A 21,752-nucleotide genomic window follows, 5' to 3' on the forward strand; every position below is an offset into this window, starting at 1 on the left:
TACGTTAAATCAGACCACGCCAATGGGATACTCGTATATTGATGAACCTCGTATGGAAGGGCGAGGTGGTGGTGTTGCTGCAGTCTATAGGGATGATATTAAAATAACCACTTTGTCTTTTCCTGCTGCTCTTTCTTTTGAACACCTGGCTTTCAAGTTGTCAGGGCCTACTCCTCTGGTCACTGCTGTAGTTTATCGTCCGCCAAAGCCAAACGCTTCCTTTCTCTCTGACTTTTCAGATTTTTTAACCCAGCTTAGTGCCCTCTCATCCTCTGTACTGCTTATGGGTGATTTTAACATCCATATTGATGACAACAACTGTAAATTTGCCAGGGAATTTTTGGAATTGTTACAGTGTTTTAATTTCACACAACATATACATTTTCCAACTCATAAAAAAGGTCATACTCTTGACCTTGTCTGCTCTACTGGTGTCCTAGTTCATCAGCCGTCCAGCCATGACCTTACTGTCTCTGATCATTTGACAATCATCATGGACATTGAGGTCACTAGGCCCATCACTAGAGCTAAACGTAAAATATCCTTCAGGAATCTTCAATATATCTCTCCCTCTGCTTTCTCAGATTCTCTTGTTAAAAAGATGTCTGTCTGTCCTGTACTGTCTAGTACTTCATCTGACCTTGTCGATTACTATAATGACATACTCGCCTCATGTCTTGATGAGCTGGCTCCTTTGAGAACCAAATTTGTTTCATTTAGTCATTCCGCACCATGGTACACAATTGAGCTTCACCAAATGAAATCCCGTAAACGCCAGCTTGAAAGACTTTATAAGAAAACCGGTCTAACAGTACATTATCAGATTTATTCTGATTATCTTCAACATTACAAAGACGCTCTTACGGCAGCCCGATCCACTTACTATTCCGAACTCATACATGCTGGATCAACAAATCCTAAGACTCTCTTTTCCACAATAAATAAACTTCTCAAACCAGTTGACAATACTACCAATTCCTTTACAGTTGACAAGTGTAACTCTTACCTCTCATTTTTTCAAACAAAAGTTGAGAATATCCACAATTTTCTGACAGTTTCCCCTGTCATCTCTGTTTCTCCGCCTATCTCATCTCAATTTATTACCCAGCCTCTGTCTCAGTTCTCACCTGTGTCTCATTTGGACCTATCTGAGATCTTAACAGGGATGCGAAGCTCCACTTGTGTTTTGGATCCTGCTCCATCAAAACTTGTTAAGGGTTGTTTTCCAGTTATCTCATCACTTATCACAGAGATAATCAATTCCTCTCTTAGTTCTGGCTCAGTCCCTCAATCACTCAAATTGGCTGCTGTTACTCCCATACTTAAAAAACCTGGACTTGACTCTAACATTATGAGTAACTTTCGGCCCATTTCCAATCTTCCATTTCTGTCGAAAATACTGGAACGTGTTGTTGCCTCACAGCTCAAAGATCACCTAAATTCCAATAATCTATTTGAATCATTTCAGTCTGGTTTCCGCCCCCAGCACAGCACTGAGTCAGCCCTCCTCAAAGTCACAAATGACCTTCTTCTTTCCTCAGACTCTGGACAAATTAATATTCTCGTCCTCCTTGATCTTACTGCAGCTTTTGACACCATTAATCACTCCATTCTTCTGTCCCGCCTTGAATCCTCTGTCAACATCACTGGTACTGCCCTTTTGTGGTTAAGGTCATATCTCGTAAACAGACAACAGTTTGTTAATATCAACAATTGTAGTTCTGCCATTGCTCCACTGTCCCAAGGCGTTCCCCAAGGCTCAGTGTTAGGTCCCCTTTTGTTTATTCTTTATATGCTCCCCCTTGGTGACATCATACGTCGGCATGGTTTACATTTCCACTGCTATGCTGATGATATTCAGCTTTACATCTCCTCCAAATCCATTAATACTGAACTTCACTCCACTCTGACAAATTGCATCACTGAAATGAAATTGTGGATGAAAGCTAATTTCCTCAAATTAAACTGTGAAAAATCAGATATGATCATCGTAGGTCCTACAACCCTGGCAAAAACCACAAAAAATTTTCAAATTACCATTGATAATGACACTTTGTCTCCGTCTTCTAACATCCGAAATCTTGGTGTAATTTTTGATAGCAACCTCTCTTTTGACCGCCATGTAAATCACATCACCAAAACTGCTTTCTTTCATCTAAAAAACATAGCACGTCTACGTCCATCACTCTCCTTTTCTGCCGCCGAAACCTTGATTCATGCTTTTATTACATCCAGAATTGATTATTGCAATAGCATCCTTTATGGTACATCTAACAAAATCCTAAAAAAACTTCAGTATATCCAGAATTCAGCTGCTCGCCTCCTTACTCATACTCGCTCCCGTGATCATATTACACCTGTTCTACAAAAACTTCATTGGCTTCCCGTTGCTCAACGCATTCAATTCAAAATTCTTCTCTTCACTCACAAAGCTCTCCATAATCAGGCCCCATCCTACCTCACCGACCTGCTCCATCAGCACATTCCCTCCCGTAGCCTTCGCTCTTCTGAGGCTAACCTACTGTCCATACCCTCTAGGACCAAGCACCGGACCTGGGGTGACAGGGCCTTTTCCATAGCTGCTCCATCTTTATGGAATGCTCTCCCCAAACACCTACGAGATTGTCCTGACCTGTCCAAATTCAAGTCACTTCTCAAAACTCATCTATTCAATATGGCATTTAACTTGTAACAACACGAAATAAATGCTTTTATTTTTGCTATTCTTTTTAATAGTTTTTATACTTAGATCACGACAGAAATGTGAAGTCCTAGATCCTAAAACTTGTAAAGTTTTCAGTTTCCTGATTGCATGTAAATCTGTCCTGTTTCTGTCTAATTTTAAGAAATTGTTCTATATTTGTTGTTCTCTCTCATAATTTAGCTAATTTTTAATGAACTGTCTTATGCTGCTCTCTTTGTTTTTATCTTAATTATTCTTGATGTTGATGTACTATTTTGATTTTGTACTATGATTTGTATGGTGTATGTACGTATTTGTTTTGATTATTTGTCTTATGTAAAGCGTCTTTGAGTATCTTGAAAAGCGCTATATAAATAAAATGTATTATTATTATTATTATTGACTGTCCTAAAAGTCGCTAGAAGTCGCTAAATGACGTAATTGCCTAATTTGCATAAGGTCCATTTGCATGTAGTTGACGCTGTAGAAGAGGAATAACATCGTGGGAAAGACAAAAAGTGGGTAAAAAAAACCACCCTAAATATGTTTAGAACTACAAATGAACTGTTAATTCGTGGTTTGTTTTTGTTTTTTAAGAAAACACTGAGCTACTCTGGGCAGGGTTGCCAGATTGCGACAGTAATTTTCAGCCAAAATGCATGAAAAAACGCCCAAAACACAGGATAAGCAGCAGATGGTGTTTAGCATTTCACAAATAATAAACCAGTTAAACCATCATGACCTACAAATTAATATCTTAAAATGTACAGATCAGTAATTATACATTATAAAGGACAAATTTTTTTTGCTTGCATGTCTTTAAAGTAGCCTGCCAAGTTTGTAAAATGCATTATTTGTTAGGACACACAACCCTTTGCATGTAAATAAAAATAAACTTGCAAGCAATGAAAGTTTAACCTCTCGTACATATGAGACTTGCTTACCTTCATATTCAACTCAAATCACTTGTCTAACATATGAATCACTGTATTGATGGGCGTGGCAACAATGTCTTGGACTGGAAAGAATAACCTGTCAATCAAACTTTTGACAACGGGTTGGATGTGGTGGGAGAAGGTAGGGAGAAGGGAGACCTATTTATATTCCACCTGCTTTAGCAATAGCTTTTTTTATTTATATTTTAAGCTGGCAAAATAATTACAAACCAGCCCAAATTTTGTCCACCTGCCAAAGTGTGTTTTTCCCTGCCGATTTCCAACAAAATCCGCTCATTTAGGTGGAAACCCGCCCAATCTGGCAACACTGACTGTGATACTGACCGCCCGTGCTTGAGGACAGTAACTGCAGAACAATGTGTGTTTTCACGTTCGAGTCTCCAAAAGTCTCCAATAACACCAGAAAAAGTCGCTAGATTTGTCGCTAGTCACTTTTTTGAAAAAACAAAGTCGCTAGAGGGGTCTGAAAAGTCGCTAAATATAGCGACAAAGTCGCTAAGTTGGCAACACTGCCCACGCATGCGTATACGGCATCAAGCATAACTCCGTATTCTGTGTTAACCCTTTAACGTCTTAAAGGCATATTACAACAGTGTGCATGCAGCTTGTCGTTACTGGCAACGCGTCAGCGGAGTAATACCGTTGTGGTGTGAAAAGCCCGTGCTGTTGTCACGAATATCAGCACGGTTAGAAGGCTTCTCAACCAATCAGCTTGTACGGTCGGAACTAACTGTTGTATAAAATTCTATATTACACTCGTGTCCACACAGCGGGCTGAACTTGTCATAAAGTTCCGAAGCCATAACGAAGCCCACCCATTGGTCTTTTATTGAATAACTCTTGTGTGGCCCTCCAATCACCAACATTCCTTCAGCAACAGCAGAGGCAGCTGAATTCTGACTGGGAGATAAGGGGGTTTCTTTAATTGAACGCTTCACATTCTAACATAAATTGAATAGGCATGTATGAAGGATTTATTAGCTCAAATTTGTTTAGAATACACAAGGCCCTCTCTTAAGGGTGTAGTTGGCCCTGATGGTTCAATAATAATATTATTAAAAACAATATTCAAATAAGGGAAAGGTGTGTTAACCTTAGAAAGGGTTTGGCTTAAAAAAAGGATGACAACCCCGTAAAGAAGGTCATGCCCAGTGTTAAGTATTGTGGAGGACATTTTAAATTAAATCTGTCTACCTCTGCCAAAATGGGTCATTGTTGGATCCTCTAGCACAGGGGTGTCAAACTCATTTTCACCGAGGGCCACATCAGCATTATTGTGGCCCTCAAAGGGCCGAATGTAACGTATTCTGCTGTGATTGCAGTCTGTTGTTTTTCTTGGAGGCTAAATTCTGCATTTATATTGTCCTCCTTTACCACAGACACGGCCTCATAACACAAGAGACACACCGGTTTCTCTTCCTGAAGCACAAACTTGTTTTCATTTTCATTAAATTTCCTCCTTCTGCTTCCTACTGGCGGAATGTGTCACTTTGCAGGTCACAAAATTAGCATGCATTTTAAGAGATGCAGTTAATGTAGGATTTTACAGTGTATTTTAACACAATTGTTCTGCCCTCACTAATAGTTTATCCCCCTTGCTCAGCTAGACAGACAGACAGACAGACAGCTCTCTTCAGAATACAACCGGCCAATCGTTGCTCATACAGCCACTCAGCCTCGATACGACGTACTCGAAATCCAATGCGGGTCTTTCTATTTTTTTTTTATCATGAGAGATTAAGCCAGTTCACCAAATGGAAAATTCCATATAACTCTTTACTCAATTTTACCAGGAGTGTCAATAGTTGTGGAGGGTTTTTTTTTGTTTGTAAAAATTTTTTTTTTTTTTAATTTATGTTTATAAAGTTTTAATAAGCTTTAATTGGGTAATAAATAAAAATGCTGTCAAATATAAATTACATTTCTCATTGTGAGCAGCCTGCCTTAAGGTGATCAGGTGGTCTTGAAAGCACTAGGGGTTGAAAAATTCTCGTCTAGTAAGTATGTGCATGTGTTATTTTGTTGTACTACAGTGCACCCTCGGGCATGATTGAGAGCACTCCATATTTGTTCGGAAACTCCTGGCGAGTGTCATCAGCCTGTGCTCCGCGGCCCAGTTTGTCTCAGCTTGATCCTTGTGATACTCATCAGCAAGCAGGTAATGACAAACTTTTAAACACAAACACATGAACACATTCAGACAATCTTACAGCCTTTAAAATTACTTGAATGCTCGCATTTATTAAGCTGTATGTGTTTTTACGTATACTCCTGGCTTCAGCTTCTTATGCCGTGACAAAGTGTGAGGTACTGATGCAGGAGACGTTCAGCGTTTGCCATGAACACGTGAGTCCCGTGGCCTTCTATCTGCAGTGCCGCGCTGATGTGTGCAGGTGTGGAACGCCGTGTCTCTGTTCGGCCCTTGCTCACTATGCTCGCGCCTGTAGGAAACACAGCGTCATCATCGAATTTCGCTCACACATGCCCGAGTGCGGTGAGTCTCACAATTCACAATTCACTTACACGACTGAGGGGCATAGAGTTGCATATGACTGAAACTTATTTATATTTATGCATTTTTTTCCATTAATGTTAATCATTAATATAATACATAATAATAATGATAATTGATGCATCTCTTTTCTTGTTCTATTAGTGCAGTATTTGATACTGTAGATCTTAACATTTTACTGGATAGGCTAGGGAATACAGTACATGTTAAAGGACTTACACTCTTTTTGTTTAAATTCTATTTGACTGGCCGCTCTCAATTTGTCTATGTAAATATTAAATGCTCGGAAACTACAAAAGTTAAATATGGTGTTCCACAGGGGTCAGTATTGGGACCTCTATTATTTACACTCTACATGCTACCATTAAGAAAAATTATTAAAAAACATGGCATAGGTGCCCAGGTGGCGCAGTGGGATATTCTGCTAGCACACCAGCGCCGAGATTCTTAACTCCTTATTTTGAAACTCGGCCATCTAGTGGGCATAATTATCAGTGCCTGCAGCAGACACATTTCTGCTAGGGTGGAATGACCAGGCTATGGGCTGCACGTGGGTCGGAGGAGGCGTGAGCAGCAATATACCCACCTCGACTGCAATCAGGGATCCCCCAGCAGCGGAAAACAAATTGACTGTGCTAAATCGGGAGAAAATGAAATAAAGGATGCTATGTGTAACGACATAAAAGACTGGATGTCGTGTAACTTTTCTTTACTTAATTCAGATAAAACAGAGGTATTAATTGGTGAACCTAAGGCTGCGAGAGACTTCTTGATGCACACGTTAATAATATTACTAGAGTTGCATTCTTTCATATGTGTAATACCTCTAAAATAAGAAATATACTATCTGTTAATGACGCTGAAAAATTGATCCATGCGTTTATAACTTCTCGGTTAGATTATTGTAATGCTCTTCTAACTGGATGCTCTGGTAGATCCATAAATAAACTCCAATTGGTTCAAAATGCAGCAGCTTCATGTCTTGTTTTATGTCAAAGACTAGTTCATGTTTAGCATTAAGATTTGGGTTAGCTTTCAGGGTTTAGCTTAGCTTGGGGTTAATGATAGTTTAGTCTTGTTTTATGTGCGTTAAGAATAGCATTCTGTGTTTAGAATAGTTACCATATAGAAGCACTTTGTAGTTCTACAATTACTGACTGTAATCCATCTGCTTTGTTTACCCACTTTCATGCTATTTTTTAATGGTCAGGACTCTCCCAGTACCACCACAGAGCAGGTATTATTTAGGTGGTGGATCATTCTCAGCACTGCAGTGACACTGACACGGTGGTGTTGTGTTAGTGTGTGTTGTGCTGGTATAAGTGGATCAGACACAGCAGCACTGCTGGAGTTTTTAAATATAGTGTCCACTCACTGTCCACTCTATTGGACACTCCTACCTAGTTGGTCCACCTTGTAGATGTAAAGTCAGAGACGATCGCTCATCTATTGCTGCTGTTTGAGTTGGTCATCTTCTAGACCTTCATCAGTGGTCACAGGACGTTTCCCAGGGGGCGCTGTTGGCTGGATATTTTTGGTTGGTGGACTATTCTCAGTCCAGCAGTGACAGTGAGGTGTTTAAAAAGTCCAGCACTTTTTAAGTCCAGCGCTGCTGTGTCCAGCACAACACACACTAACACACCACCATGTCATCGTCACTGCAGTGCTGAGAATGATCCACCACCTAAATAATACCTGCTCTGTGGTGGTCCTGTCGGGGTCCTGACCATTGAAGAACAGGGTGAAAGCAGGTTAAAAAAGTATGTAGAGAAACAGATGGACTACAGTCAGTTATTGTAGAACTACAAAATGCTTCCATATGGTAAGTGGAGCTGATAAAATGGACAGTGAATGTAGAAACAAGTAGGTGGTTTTAATGTTATGGCTAATCAGTGTATATGTAATATCTCTGCATGTGTGGCTGCTCCTGTTTAACAATTAAACAAAATTAAAAATTAACAGTAAAAGTGTATATACAGTACATCAAAGAATTAAGTTTAATAGGTAAAAATTAAATATCTGGTGTTTGCACTATTTTCAGTCGAATACAAATTCAATTTGAAAATAATTGTGAAAACTTAGGCCTCAAACTAAAACTTCTTTGTGATTTGCAGCTGTGGCATGTCCACCAACAATGGAATATGGTATATGCGTATCATCATGTGAACGCCACTGCCTGTATCTGTCAAAGCCACAGTCATGCGGAGAGGAGTGTGAAGAGGGGTGTGTGTGTCCTGAAGGAACGTACTACAGTACGCACACACACACTTGTGTACAAAGGTACGGTGAAACACACTTTCATTCTCACATAATATTGCAGTAGAGGGCAAGTAGCATCCTGAGACCACACAGAATCCTGCACAGCATCAAAAGCTATATGACCAAAAGTATGTGGACACAAGATCTAAAAGATGTTAAACAGTATATTTCAAAACCACGTGCACTTAAATCACTGTTCTCGCAAGGCTTTCCAGATAACATTCAGTGTGTCTGTGGGGGGTGTAAAATCAGTTATTAAAATTAGTAAATTACCTGAATTCAATAAAAATTAAAAAGTATTTGAAAAGTTTGTGTTTTTAATAGAAAATGAGATGTTGGAAATGTGTAACCCAAAACAAAATCTATATATTAATACAGTGGTTCTCAAACTGTGGTACGCGTACCACTGGTGGTACGTGAAGCAGCACGAGGTGGTACGCCAGATAATCTCGGAAAAGTAATTACATGCACCGAAAAAATAAATAATTTAATAATTATAAATAAAAAAAATATGAAACAAAATGTGTAAATTACTAATAAAATCTGTTTCGAAGTTCTTATAATTCTGTTTTAATAAAATCAGTTTAATTAAAACGAATGTGTTTTTAAAAATATTCGGGGCTACGCAGACACCGTACTTCATTACGTCTATACTTCAAGTTCGCGGTTTCCATCTCGAAATTTCCGAAACGCTTTTGTCAGAGCAGATCTGTGTTTGAAGCTCACTGATCTCGTTTCTGACATCACCAGGCTGCTCCGCTAAACAGGCGCACTCACTGTAATGGTCAGTGGTAACTGCAGATATACTAGTGATGAGTCGTTTGTGAACGATCCGATTCCGGTTCTTATCGACTGTAATCCACCCATTCAGCTTCGCGTCAGTCGAGGGAATTAATCATAACTCGTAATAAGAGCTGCACTTTCAGTATCACGGAGAGCGAGCGAGACACACACACACACACACACTTACATTCACATACACTAACACCACACACATAAACACACACTCGCACGCATGCATACTCATACACACACACACACAGAGAGAGAGAGAGAGAGCTAGTAGTATAATGACAAATAATTGAGAAATAAACTATAAACTTGTTTAATTGTGTTAAATCTGGTTATTTCATTGTGCTTATGTTTTAAAGCAGAAACAAACAGTCGCATCTCTGCACAAAAGAGGATTTTTCTGAAACTTAATGAAATGCAACCACAGTATGTCTCTTCCCTGTGGTTTTTTTTTCCTTTTGAAATAAATCTTTTTTTCTCATTTAAGTGTTGTTTGAATTAGGAATACATTTAAGGCATGGTAGCAACATTTGATATTAATATCGGGGGTGTCTTATAGTTTACCTAGTAGCGCCTCCCGAACAACGAAGAGCCATTTTTTGAACGGCTCTTTAAAAGGAACCGAATCAAAAGATCCGACTCCCTTCAAGAAGCCATAATTCCCATCACTAATATATATACACACACACACACCTAATTAATGTGTGCCATATGTGGTTCTGTGATGAGAAACATAGGTGGTACTTGGAACTTTTGGTTTGATAATGGGTGGTACTTGGTCTAAAAAGTTTGAGAACCACTGTATTAATAGTTATCAGCCTTTTAAGAGTGGTTGTTAACCTTTAAAGTCATCATTTTGAGTTCTGGGAATTAAAAAAAAAAATTCTCCCAATCTAGTCATATCCAATTACTCAACTCCATTTCACGTTTTCTCTACTGCTGCTTACTTCCACTCCTGACCGTGGAGAGCTGTGACTAACATACGCCCCCTCCGGCACATGTGCGGAAGCGGACCACATCTTTTTACCATATGAGATGAGCTCATATAAAGATCTGTATCACGCAGAGAGTCACGCACCGATCACCATTATTCTGTGTCTGTGCAGGCGACATTGATCAGCCAAAAGAGGTCGTAATTGCAGCAGTTATGACTAGGGCTTTACAAAATTTCTCTGGAAAATGCGTATTTTTCTTGGGACTATGCAGATTTTTAAAGAAAAGTGCCACATTTCATGGCAGTCATTAAATAACACTCATAAATTGAACCATAGAATCAATGGAAGCTACAATAAACAGCACAGTCATAGCTCTCAAAGACGAGAATACTCAACAGAATTGGTTGGGAGTTTTCCAAACTCATTCCCAGGTAGTGTTTTTAGCTGCTTTAAGGCCTCTTCATACTTCCTGCGAAACTAAGTTCACGAGCATTGCACGAAGCCCAACTCGCCTTTGCGAGCTTACAAGCTGGCATACTTTTAGCGGTTTAGTTTTGCCTGTCACGTCTTGATCACAGTTGAGACGCTCCTCAAAATCGTCCATGTTTGTTTTCATGGCACGCCTCTTTTTTTACCGACCAATCACAGGCGTTGTTCCCGGAGTTCGCCCATCTTCCATGTGCGCGACAAGGCAAGCGAAGCCTCTGTCCATGGTTGTTCGCTTTTTCCACAATTACGTCACATTGGTCGGCGATCGTCGTCTCCACATGAAGTATGCTGAGACCTTTAGACTTCGACATCTTGGACTTTTTGTTTAACCGATTGAGTTTAGAGTTTGCTGAGTGTATAAAGTAAGAAATAAACTGTACACAGACAAATCTGTTCTTTTGAGGCACTGCAGAGATTTGATCACGTGTGTAGAGAAGCACTTTCATTGACTATGAAATCCAACAATGCACAAAAAACACCACTCACACTACTTTAATTGCTGTATAATTGCTAGAACCATCTCATATTGCATATTCCTCCTTATATTTCAAACGCTATGTAAATTAAAAATTGGTAAGTCACTAAACACAAACCTTAACTAGATAAATTCATAAACTTTGAATTAGATAGGGCCTTAGTTATAAGGAATCACTTATAACTAGCCCACCCTCAGAGGAGCTAATTATTGTCTGTGTAGTCAGAGCTGAGATTCGAACTCACAAGTTTGAGATGTCAGCTCTGATGCGCTAGCGTGTTTTACCAATAAGCTACCTGAGTGGCAAAGTTCTGGGATGTTTTATTTGTCATACGTTATTAACTTCATTGTGATATGGTACATATTATTCGTAGGAAAGACTGCAGTTCATGCTTGCTAGGTGAATATTTTATGTAAAGTGTACATGTGTGTGTGTGTGTGTGTGTGTGTGTGTGTGTGTATGTGTAGAAGCGAATGCCCATGTTTTTTTCAGGGAGCGGATTTTTCTCCTGGTGATGTGATCATGACATCTTCAGATATACAGTAAGATATCGACAATTGATTTACCAAAGTATAAATTATAATTGTATTTAGTTGGTTTTATTATGTGACACAGGGGTGTAAAACTGACACACCAACATTAGGATTTTTTTCCTACTAGAAGTTTAAAGTGGCTTTAACAATAAATCCATGTGCTTATATATTCACAGCTGATTACCAATAGGAATTGAGCATTGAGCAGTGTTGTACGTTCATTATCTCCGCCACCGTGAAGCAGTGTGTTTTTTGTTCCTAGAACAGTGGTTCTCAACAAGGGGGCCTAAATGAGCCTATAGTCGTGGTTCCATTGCATTTAATTGAGAAAAGTAGAAACACAGGGGATACAAGAGAATTATTAATATATACAATCCCAAATCAGAAAAAGTCGAAACACCTTGGAAAATACAAATAATAAAAAACACAGAGTTTCTTATATTTACTTTCTATATATTTACAGAACATGAAAAATCTTAGGTTCAAACTGTCTGCAATCAAATAAAAGTCAAAGTAAATGTAAGGAACACTGCATTTTTATTTTATTTGCATTTTCCATACTGTCCCAACTTTTTCTGATTTGGGGTTGTACCATAACTAACAAGGAACAGGCGGTGATCATGAACATGATTGCAAACCCGGAGGCAAGGGCAGAAACAGAGGGTGTGGCACATAAACAAAGGACAGACGTTAGGTGTTCCAGGAGCCAGGCAAAGCTAAGACTGTGACAAATTCACACAGAATAATTATTATTAATGTCCTTAGATTTTTGGCCTCCACAGAATGTTGCAAATATTCAGCAGAAAGTTATAATGAAATAATCACACTTAGGTTCCCCAAGCTGATAATTTAGTGATGTTGTTTGTCATAAAAAAATACTTTGACACCCCAGTAATTCAACATGGATACCCTAATATAACCTTTTTATATTTGTGTAGAATTTGTCAAGACGGGAAAATCGTCTCACAAAGTATTATTACTGGTAAGTAATTGGGACACCCCTTCTAATTTTTGAATTATATGTTTCAGCCACAACAATTGCTAACAGCTGTAACAAATCAATTATATATATAAATGAAATGCTTCCAACTTTGCAGCAACAGTTAAGGTAAGGTAAGGTCATTTCCTATTCCAGCCTAAATAGGAAGGTCTGCAGAGACATGAAGAAAAGCTTGATTTTAAGAAACTCCAGTGGCCTGCACAGAGCCCTGTCCCACTGAACAGCCTTATCATTTATATGGGTTTTTCAACCAAACCTATGACTAACAGGTGTTCATATAGTACAACACTATATACTGTAAATGGCAATAGTTTTGTAATGGGATATCCAACAAGCTTAGGGTCATGTTTGCACATGTTTTGACCAATATAGTGCTACTTTGATTGCACCCATACCAAAATTTATGGAAGAGCAGTTGCTTGCTAAGGTCAGGACAAAACGAACTGTCACGTCATTATTGGAGAAAAATTTGTCCAAATGGGCTAAAGTGATTAAGAAACCAACAAAAAGGTCCGCCCTAAATTAAAAGCTGTCTACAGTCGAACATGTAAGGTTCTGTGGCGTCAGTGGTACTTACCACTCTTCCCTGATGTCACAGAGCCTTACAGAGCTCAGTAGAGGAAGGCCTTAAATAATAGGCCTTCCAATTAGGGCGAATTGCCTGCAGCTGTGGGCTGGCTTACTTAAGCCAGCTCTGCACAGCAGCGGGGGTCGCACCTTTTGTCTGCTTTTGTTTCTTTTGTTTGTTTTTTCAGTTCTCTGGTGGCAGCGCATCCACGCTTTCATAGGTCAGACGGTATCCCCTGGTGGCATGTGCCATTAGGGTGTGTAGACTGCAAGGTCGAGGTAACATCTTTATTTAGCCTATTGCTTTAGCGTGGTGCGACGCCGTGCAGCCCTCGTGCTGCCTTTTCTTTGTTCGGTTAGCGTTAGCGGTGCGGCTAAACAGCAAGCGATATCGCTTGCAGCCGTATCCGCATTATCCTCTCATCTTAAGTGGTCATTTTGTTTCGTAACCGCTGGGTGGCGAGGCCGTTAAGTGTTCGGCTCTCGCGTCAACATCCCCGGTTCGAATCCGCACTTCTGAGGCTGTCTAACTGATTTGTTCTATTCTTCTCTTTTCAGATCGGCGAACTTCATTAGCTGCAACCTTCAGCGAAGCCACGCCGATCGCGTTCTTCCCGTAGCCCACCGCCGTGCGGGGGGCTATTGATGTCCGGGAGTCCTTAACTCCCGTGTCATATTGCTGTAGTGCCTTAGCGCTTTCAGCTTGGTGGGTTAGTAACTGCCTGATGGTGATGCCGTCAAGCGCTCGGCTATAACGCCATTACCCGGTTTACACCCACCGCTTTATTTTCAGCGATAGTGGGATTAGTAACTGCCTGATGGTGATGCCGTCAAGCGCTCGGCTATAACGCCATTACCCGGTTTACACCCACCGCTTTATTCTCAGCGATAGTGGGATCAGTAACTGCCTGATGGTGATGCCGTCAAGCGCTCGGCTATAACGCCATTACCCGGTTTACACCCACCGCTTTATTCTCAGTGATAGTGGGATCAGTAACTGCCTGATGGTGATGCCGTCAAGCGCTCGGCTATAACGCCATTACCCGGTTCATACCCACCGCTTTATGTTTCAGCGCCTGTAGGTTCAGTAACTGCCTGATGGTGATGCCGTCAAGCGCTCGGCTATAACGCCATTACCCGGTTCATACCTAGCGCTTTATCTTCAGCGTCTACACACACCCCCTCACCCGCGCTACGTTAGCGCGGTGGCAACACAACCGCCATGCACTGGCGCGACCCGGGTTCGCGCCTTGCATTAATCTTTGTTTTCCTTTTTCAGTTTTCGTTGCCTGCATCGCCCAGCGGTCTCCAGCGGGGTTCATTATTGGTTTTGTTTTTGTTTTGTGTTTTGTGTTTAATTTTTCATTTAAAAAAATAAAATTATTGTTTAAGTTAATCTCCGCACTTGAGTCCTTTCTCTCCCACGTGACAGAAAGGTGCGACCATTTCTGGACTCAGCGGAGAACCCCTGTTCTCTCCCAAAACATTTTTTGGGGGGGCACTCCCCCGGTTGCCTGTGGCGGCCTGGGGGAATTGGACCGCTGGGCTAGAGACCTCAGGAGAGGTCTCTTTAAGGAGGGGGTACTGTAAGGTTCTGTGGCGTCAGTGGTACTTACCACTCTTCCCTGATGTCACAGAGCCTTACAGAGCTCAGTAGAGGAAGGCCTTAAATAATAGGCCTTCCAATTAGGGCGAATTGCCTGCAGCTGTGGGCTGGCTTACTTAAGCCAGCTCTGCACAGCAGCGGGGGTCGCACCTTTTGTCTGCTTTTGTTTCTTTTGTTTGTTTTTTCAGTTCTCTGGTGGCAGCGCATCCACGCTTTCATAGGTCAGACGGTATCCCCTGGTGGCATGTGCCATTAGGGTGTGTAGACTGCAAGGTCGAGGTAACATCTTTATTTAGCCTATTGCTTTAGCGTGGTGCGACGCCGTGCAGCCCTCGTGCTGCCTTTTCTTTGTTCGGTTAGCGTTAGCGGTGCGGCTAAACAGCAAGCGATATCGCTTGCAGCCGTATCCGCATTATCCTCTCATCTTAAGTGGTCATTTTGTTTCGTAACCGCTGGGTGGCGAGGCCGTTAAGTGTTCGGCTCTCGCGTCAACATCCCCGGTTCGAATCCGCACTTCTGAGGCTGTCTAACTGATTTGTTCTATTCTTCTCTTTTCAGATCGGCGAACTTCATTAGCTGCAACCTTCAGCGAAGCCACGCCGATCGCGTTCTTCCCGTAGCCCACCGCCGTGCGGGGGGCTATTGATGTCCGGGAGTCCTTAACTCCCGTGTCATATTGCTGTAGTGCCTTAGCGCTTTCAGCTTGGTGGGTTAGTAACTGCCTGATGGTGATGCCGTCAAGCGCTCGGCTATAACGCCATTACCCGGTTTACACCCACCGCTTTATTTTCAGCGATAGTGGGATTAGTAACTGCCTGATGGTGATGCCGTCAAGCGCTCGGCTATAACGCCATTACCCGGTTTACACCCACCGCTTTATTCTCAGCGATAGTGGGATCAGTAACTGCCTGATGGTGATGCCGTCAAGCGCTCGGCTATAACGCCATTACCCGGTTTACACCCACCGCTTTATTCTCAGTGATAGTGGGATCAGTAACTGCCTGATGGTGATGCCGTCAAGCGCTCGGCTATAACGCCATTACCCGGTTCATACCCACCGCTTTATGTTTCAGCGCCTGTAGGTTCAGTAACTGCCTGATGGTGATGCCGTCAAGCGCTCGGCTATAACGCCATTACCCGGTTCATACCTAGCGCTTTATCTTCAGCGTCTACACACACCCCCTCACCCGCGCTACGTTAGCGCGGTGGCAACACAACCGCCATGCACTGGCGCGACCCGGGTTCGCGCCTTGCATTAATCTTTGTTTTCCTTTTTCAGTTTTCGTTGCCTGCATCGCCCAGCGGTCTCCAGCGGGGTTCATTATTGGTTTTGTTTTTGTTTTGTGTTTTGTGTTTAATTTTTCATTTAAAAAAATAAAATTATTGTTTAAGTTAATCTCCGCACTTGAGTCCTTTCTCTCCCACGTGACAGAACAAGCTTTAAATTGCACTGGGGGACTGCAGTGCAGGACAGAAGCTCCAGCTAAAGCACAAATGAAAATGAATTTGTTTCTGATCACATTGACAAAGCATAGTTGGCTTTAAGTTAATTGTAGAGATGCATGAGTACCGATACTGGTATCGGGTATTTGCCCGATACCGCGCTCATTAACTTGTACTCGTACTCGCAAACGAGGCTCCGATACTAAACATCCGATACCGTGTGCCTAGTGCACGTTGCTGCGTTATGCCTGGTTCACACTACACGATTTTTGCCCTGATTTTCGCTCGGCGACTGGTCGGCGCTAGATTTGCCGGCTCGGGAGCAACTCGGCGTTCGCTCGGCGATCAAAACTCGCCTCTCGATCGCTAAGTGTGAACTATCCAACAACTCGATCCGACCGGCTCGCCGAGCGCTCGGCGACCGGATCGAGTTTTCTAGCATGTCAGATATCTGATCCAATAGGTATTGGTATCAGTATCGGTATCGGCAAGTACAAAAATACATGTACTTGTACTTGTACTCGGTTGGGAAAAAATGGTATTGATGCATCCCTAGTTAATTGCATTGTAAAACTGACTTGATTGTATAGAGTATCATTTCTGTTTTGGCAGTTTATAATTCATGGCAGACCTGTCTTGACAGACTTGTGATAGTTTTCTTTCCAAACAAAAAACATAGAAATAACATTTAGTCTAGGGCTGCCGCGATTGGTCGACCTAATCGATTATTTATAGCATTTATAGTGTCGATAGCAATATTTTCAATATAATTTCTACAACATTTCTATTCATATAACATTCATATAATTTCTCTCAGCACTATTTGCTGCGTTCATGACATAAGTCGTATTTGGTCCAGTCACTGGTTGGCGGCATTAAGCTCAGTCTTAAAAATGCCATCTGCAGCACTCAGAGGCCGATTGTAAAGAGCTTTCAAAGAAAAGCTAAAAGTTTTCCAAGACCCAAATCATCAAAAGTTTGGGAATACTTAAAACTGGCACAAAACAAAAATGGGGTTTGTACACTGTGCAAAGCTTTGATGGTATACTACAGCAGCACTAGCGCGATGTTGCACGTCTATGTTGTTTCATTAAGCTTCTTAATCGCGGAGATCTTGGAATACCATATTTCTTAGCGAGTTCAGTTAGGGCGCATGAGACGCGGCAAAACTTTTACGTCTATGTTGTTTCATTAAGCTTCTTAATTGCGGAGATCTTGGAATACCGTATTTCTTAGGGAGTTCAGTTAGGGCACATGAGACGTGGCAAAACTTTTACTTCTATATTGTTTCATTAAGCTTCTTAATTGCGGAGATCTTGGAATACTGTATTTCTTAGCGAGTTCAGTTAGGGCGCATGAGACGCGGCAAAACTTTTACTTCTATATTGTTTCATTAAGCTTCTTAATTGCGGAGATCTTGGAATACTGTATTTCTTAGCGAGTTCAGTTGGGGCGCATGAGACGCGGCAAAACTTTTACTTCTATATTGTTTCATTAAGCTTCTTAATTGCGGAGATCTTGGAATACTGTATTTCTTAGCGAGTTCAGTTGGGGCGCATAAGACGCGGCAAAACGTTTACTTTTATATTGTTTCATTAAGCTTCTTAATCGCGGCGATCTTGGAATACCGTATTTCTTAGCGATTTCAGTTAGGGCGCATAAGACGCGGCAAAACTTTTACTTCTATGTTGTTTCATTAAGCTTCTTAATCGCAGAGATCTTGGAATACCGTATTTCTTAGCGAGTTCAGTTAGGGCATATGAGACGCGGCAAAACTTTTACTTCTATATTGTTTCATTAAGCTTCTTAATCGCGAAGATCTTGGAATACCATATTTATTAGTGAGTTCAGTTAGGGCGCACAAGACGCGGCAAAACTTTTACTTTTATATTGTTTCATTAAGCTTCTTAATCGCAGAGATCTTGGAATACCGTATTTCTTAGCGAGTTCAGTTGGGGCGCATAAGACGCGGCAAAACTTTTACTTTTATATTGTTTCATTAAGCTTCTTAATCGTGGAGATCTTGGAATACCGTATTTCTTAGCGAGTTCAGTTAGGGCGCATTCACACGCGCCGCGCACTTTGCTGCACTGGGTTTTTGGTGGTTGCCACGGCGCTCAAAGCGCTCAAAGCTTCTAATGTAAATGCGTCTTAACGCTTACCACTTTGTTTACATTGCTTAGAATTTTAAGTAAGTTTTAAGTGAATGTGTAGGTTAGAATCTGGACTCATTCTGTCTATACTGTACGCTGGACTTAATGAGACGTGGCTTACCTCTAACTATTTTATTTCTGCTATAAGTTTAAGCACATTGCTTTGTGTACGGAATGCCATAAAGAATTTGATTATATGGACATGAACCCTGTTTACATTTAGTTTTGTGCCATATTATTATGCCTCTATTAATCAATAGATGTAGTTGGATAATGCATTAAAATCCTAACGCCTACAGCACACGTCTCATACAGCTGTTTGTAACCTTTGACTTTTACATTTTGACCTGAATTAAAATGTTTTCAGTTTTTGCTTTTAGTATTCACAGACCTAATTTTTGCATTTTTTTTTACCAAAATGTGCTAATCTGTGTGTATGTTCTTTCTCCCCAGATAAGTTGTGCCCCCCAGGTCAAGTATATGAGGACTGTGGAATGAGGGGGAATGGGCTATTGGCCAGTAAAGGTTTGGCCTGTGTCCACACATGTGAATCGTACCTGCTCAACCTTACCTGCTCCAGCCATGAGCCCTGTGTACCTGGCTGTATCTGCCCCCCAGGGTGAGTACACTGTCTGTTCTGACACTAGTCCTGTCTATTTATCGTTATATAAATATTCGCCTGAATTGTGTTTTTACATGCATAAAATATTCAAATATTATTCTGATTATCAAGGTAACAATCACTTCAGTAATGTAATTACAAGAAACCTTAAGGTGTACATACAGCAATGATGGGAACTTTACAGCTCTGATTTCTCAGACTGGTAATGTACGGAGGACTGGTATCTGTAAACCTCTTTACTTTTCAGTAGTGAGGTCATAGCATCTCTACTCACACATTCACTTGCTCATTCACATTCAGTGTCAGTTAAAATAATTTATCAACCTGATGCATGTTTTTGGAACAAATGTAAATAAAACTCCTCACAGTCAAGGAAATCAGGACCTGTTGCTATGACAACTAGTTGGTCGGGTTTTTTGAACAGTGAAAAAAATTCATGTTGTATAAATATTAACATAGCAGAATTCAAAAAGGAAAATCAGTTGTAAATCACCAGTAGCTGTATTGCTGGGTGAGGTTGCAAGACCCCAGTTTTTTCTACACTAGTTGAGACGCAGTTCAGATTACAGTGTGATATGTATGACAACACTTTATTATTATTATTATTAAACACAAATTAGGGGCTTCAGTGTTTCCTCTAGAATTTTTGTTAGCAGCGGCGGCAGGCACCATCCAACCCCCCCCCCCCCACACCACCACCACCACCACCACCACCACACACACACGGCCCCCCCCACGTGACGTCATCTGTGGGCGTGTCACAGTGTAGAGGCTGTGAAACCGCTTTTGCGCTGTTCTTTCATATTTTAAAGGTTCATCTGATTAAATTTTGATATTTTCAAAGTGATGAACTGTGTGATATGAGGCGGTAAATGTGCTCTAAACAGTACGAACAACGCTTAACGTGAAAAATAAAGCTTAACGTGACTTATTGTACTAAAACAATGACCAATGAATGGGCAGTACAGAGCACTTATAACCAGTACAGAGCACTTATAACCAGTAATAACGGAGACAAATTTAGTGTTTCTGTGTGGTACTTTTAGTACTCCAAGTTTGCTTTTTTTACGTGAAGCTTTTTCGATTCTCCCGAGCTGCAGAACCAGCACACAAGAAGTTAATCCAGCTAAACACAGGTGTATGTGGAGCTTTTGGACTGGATTTAATGGTTATTTCACACAGATGTTTTTTCGTGTTGTGGAACTTTTGTGATGTTTTATCGCTCAAGCGGAGAGGGTCGCGGTGAGAGCGAAGCGCAAAACGATTCTCACGTGATGCACTAAAGAAAACAATAACTACGACAAACACGTCACGTCTTCTTATCACCAATAGTTATTCGGTGCTTTTGCATAAAGATGAACATCTGTAACAGCACAAATGCTCGCACTTAATCTACACACGTCGCATTACTTCACATCACTACTCTTTACTTTCTTTAAGTAACGCCCACCGTTGATGATGCGCGCTTGGTTCCCAAACACTGGTGGCAATGCGGGTTGTAAGACTGACCGCCTGTGAGTGCTTTGGGATGGGGGTAACTGCGGTTTCATGTCATTATATAAATTCTGATGGAGCGGCGGCAATAACTAAGCAGCGGCGGGCCGCCACCGCAAAGTACTCTTTGGTAAATAGGCCCTGAATTAGACATTTATAAATTATATATTCACTATACATTAAGCTTTATTAAGTCAGACTTCAGTGAACACATATGAATTAAAGTGTTGCCAATCGCACTAATAACATTTAGGTAATAATTCCTGCTCAGTCTTTGCGTAACAGGCTCTTAAAAAAGTGTTAGTTGTGCGTTACTACAAATAATTCATTTATTGGTGATTTTCACACAACAGACGTACACAATTAGTAGTTATAAAGGTAACACTGAATAAAGCTTGGGCGGCACCGTGGGTAGCATTGTCACCTTAAACCAAGAAGGACCTGGCTTTGATTCCCAGGTGAAGTGGTCCAGGTCCTTGCTGTGTGGAGTTTGCATGTTCTTCCCAGTGTCTGCGTGGGTTTCCTCCCGGGGCTCTGGTTTCCTTCCACAGTCTAAAAACATGCAAGGTCAATTGATGATACTTAAAATTCCCCCGTAGGTATAAGTGTGTGTAAATGTGATGCCCTGTGATGGACTGGCAACTTGTCCAGGGTGTTTCCTGCCTTGCTCCCAGTAAATTGGACCCACCGCGAAAAAGTGGGTAATAAGTGCTGATGGGCCAAACAGTGGCTGTGTAAAGGCACACAAGTCATGTGACAAATTTGCCATACAGTGTGTTTAATACTACCTCTTTTTATTTCTGTCACTGTCACGTCATGTTTAAACTACAGTATATGACCAAACGATTGTGAACATGATCGTTGAATACAGATGTTAAATATAATAATATTCTAGCACATTTATTTGAGTTTTGAATGCAAGAGCAGAGCTGTTCGTCCAGCAGCAGTGCCTGACCTCACAAATGCTCTTTTGGCTAAACGGTCACGAATTTCCACATACAAACTCGACCTCCTAGAAAGTATGGTATAGTCTGTTATATGATGTACTGACCTTGTAATTTGTTCTATACACAACGATTGAGCAGAATGATTTGTATAGGATACAGTTAGCTTCATAATTCACAAAATGGCCCTCCGTTAAATAAATTTGGACTTTTATTTAATGGAAAATGCATAGTTAAAATGCAAAAATCATGTTTCTAATCATTAGAACAAAATTCTTTGTTTCTGTT

The 21,752-nt window shown here is 41.0% G+C and overlaps 1 protein-coding gene across 1 annotated transcript in view; it reads left to right on the forward strand.

Annotated features, from left to right (window-relative positions):
• The window catches only part of otog (otogelin), a 114,496-nt gene that overhangs the window by 31,197 nt on the left and 61,547 nt on the right, over positions 1–21,752 (forward strand). Inside the window, exons 16-21 of the mRNA XM_062989360.1 lie at positions 5,673–5,797; positions 5,921–6,133; positions 8,266–8,431; positions 11,570–11,644; positions 12,574–12,617; positions 18,858–19,023. Of these exons, the coding sequence (XP_062845430.1) occupies positions 5,673–5,797; positions 5,921–6,133; positions 8,266–8,431; positions 11,570–11,644; positions 12,574–12,617; positions 18,858–19,023 (789 nt within the window). The remainder of the gene's footprint in view (positions 1–5,672; positions 5,798–5,920; positions 6,134–8,265; positions 8,432–11,569; positions 11,645–12,573; positions 12,618–18,857; positions 19,024–21,752) is intronic.

The sequence above is a fragment of the Trichomycterus rosablanca genome, chromosome 27, assembly GCF_030014385.1.
Source record: "Trichomycterus rosablanca isolate fTriRos1 chromosome 27, fTriRos1.hap1, whole genome shotgun sequence".
NCBI lineage: Eukaryota > Metazoa > Chordata > Actinopteri > Siluriformes > Trichomycteridae > Trichomycterus > Trichomycterus rosablanca.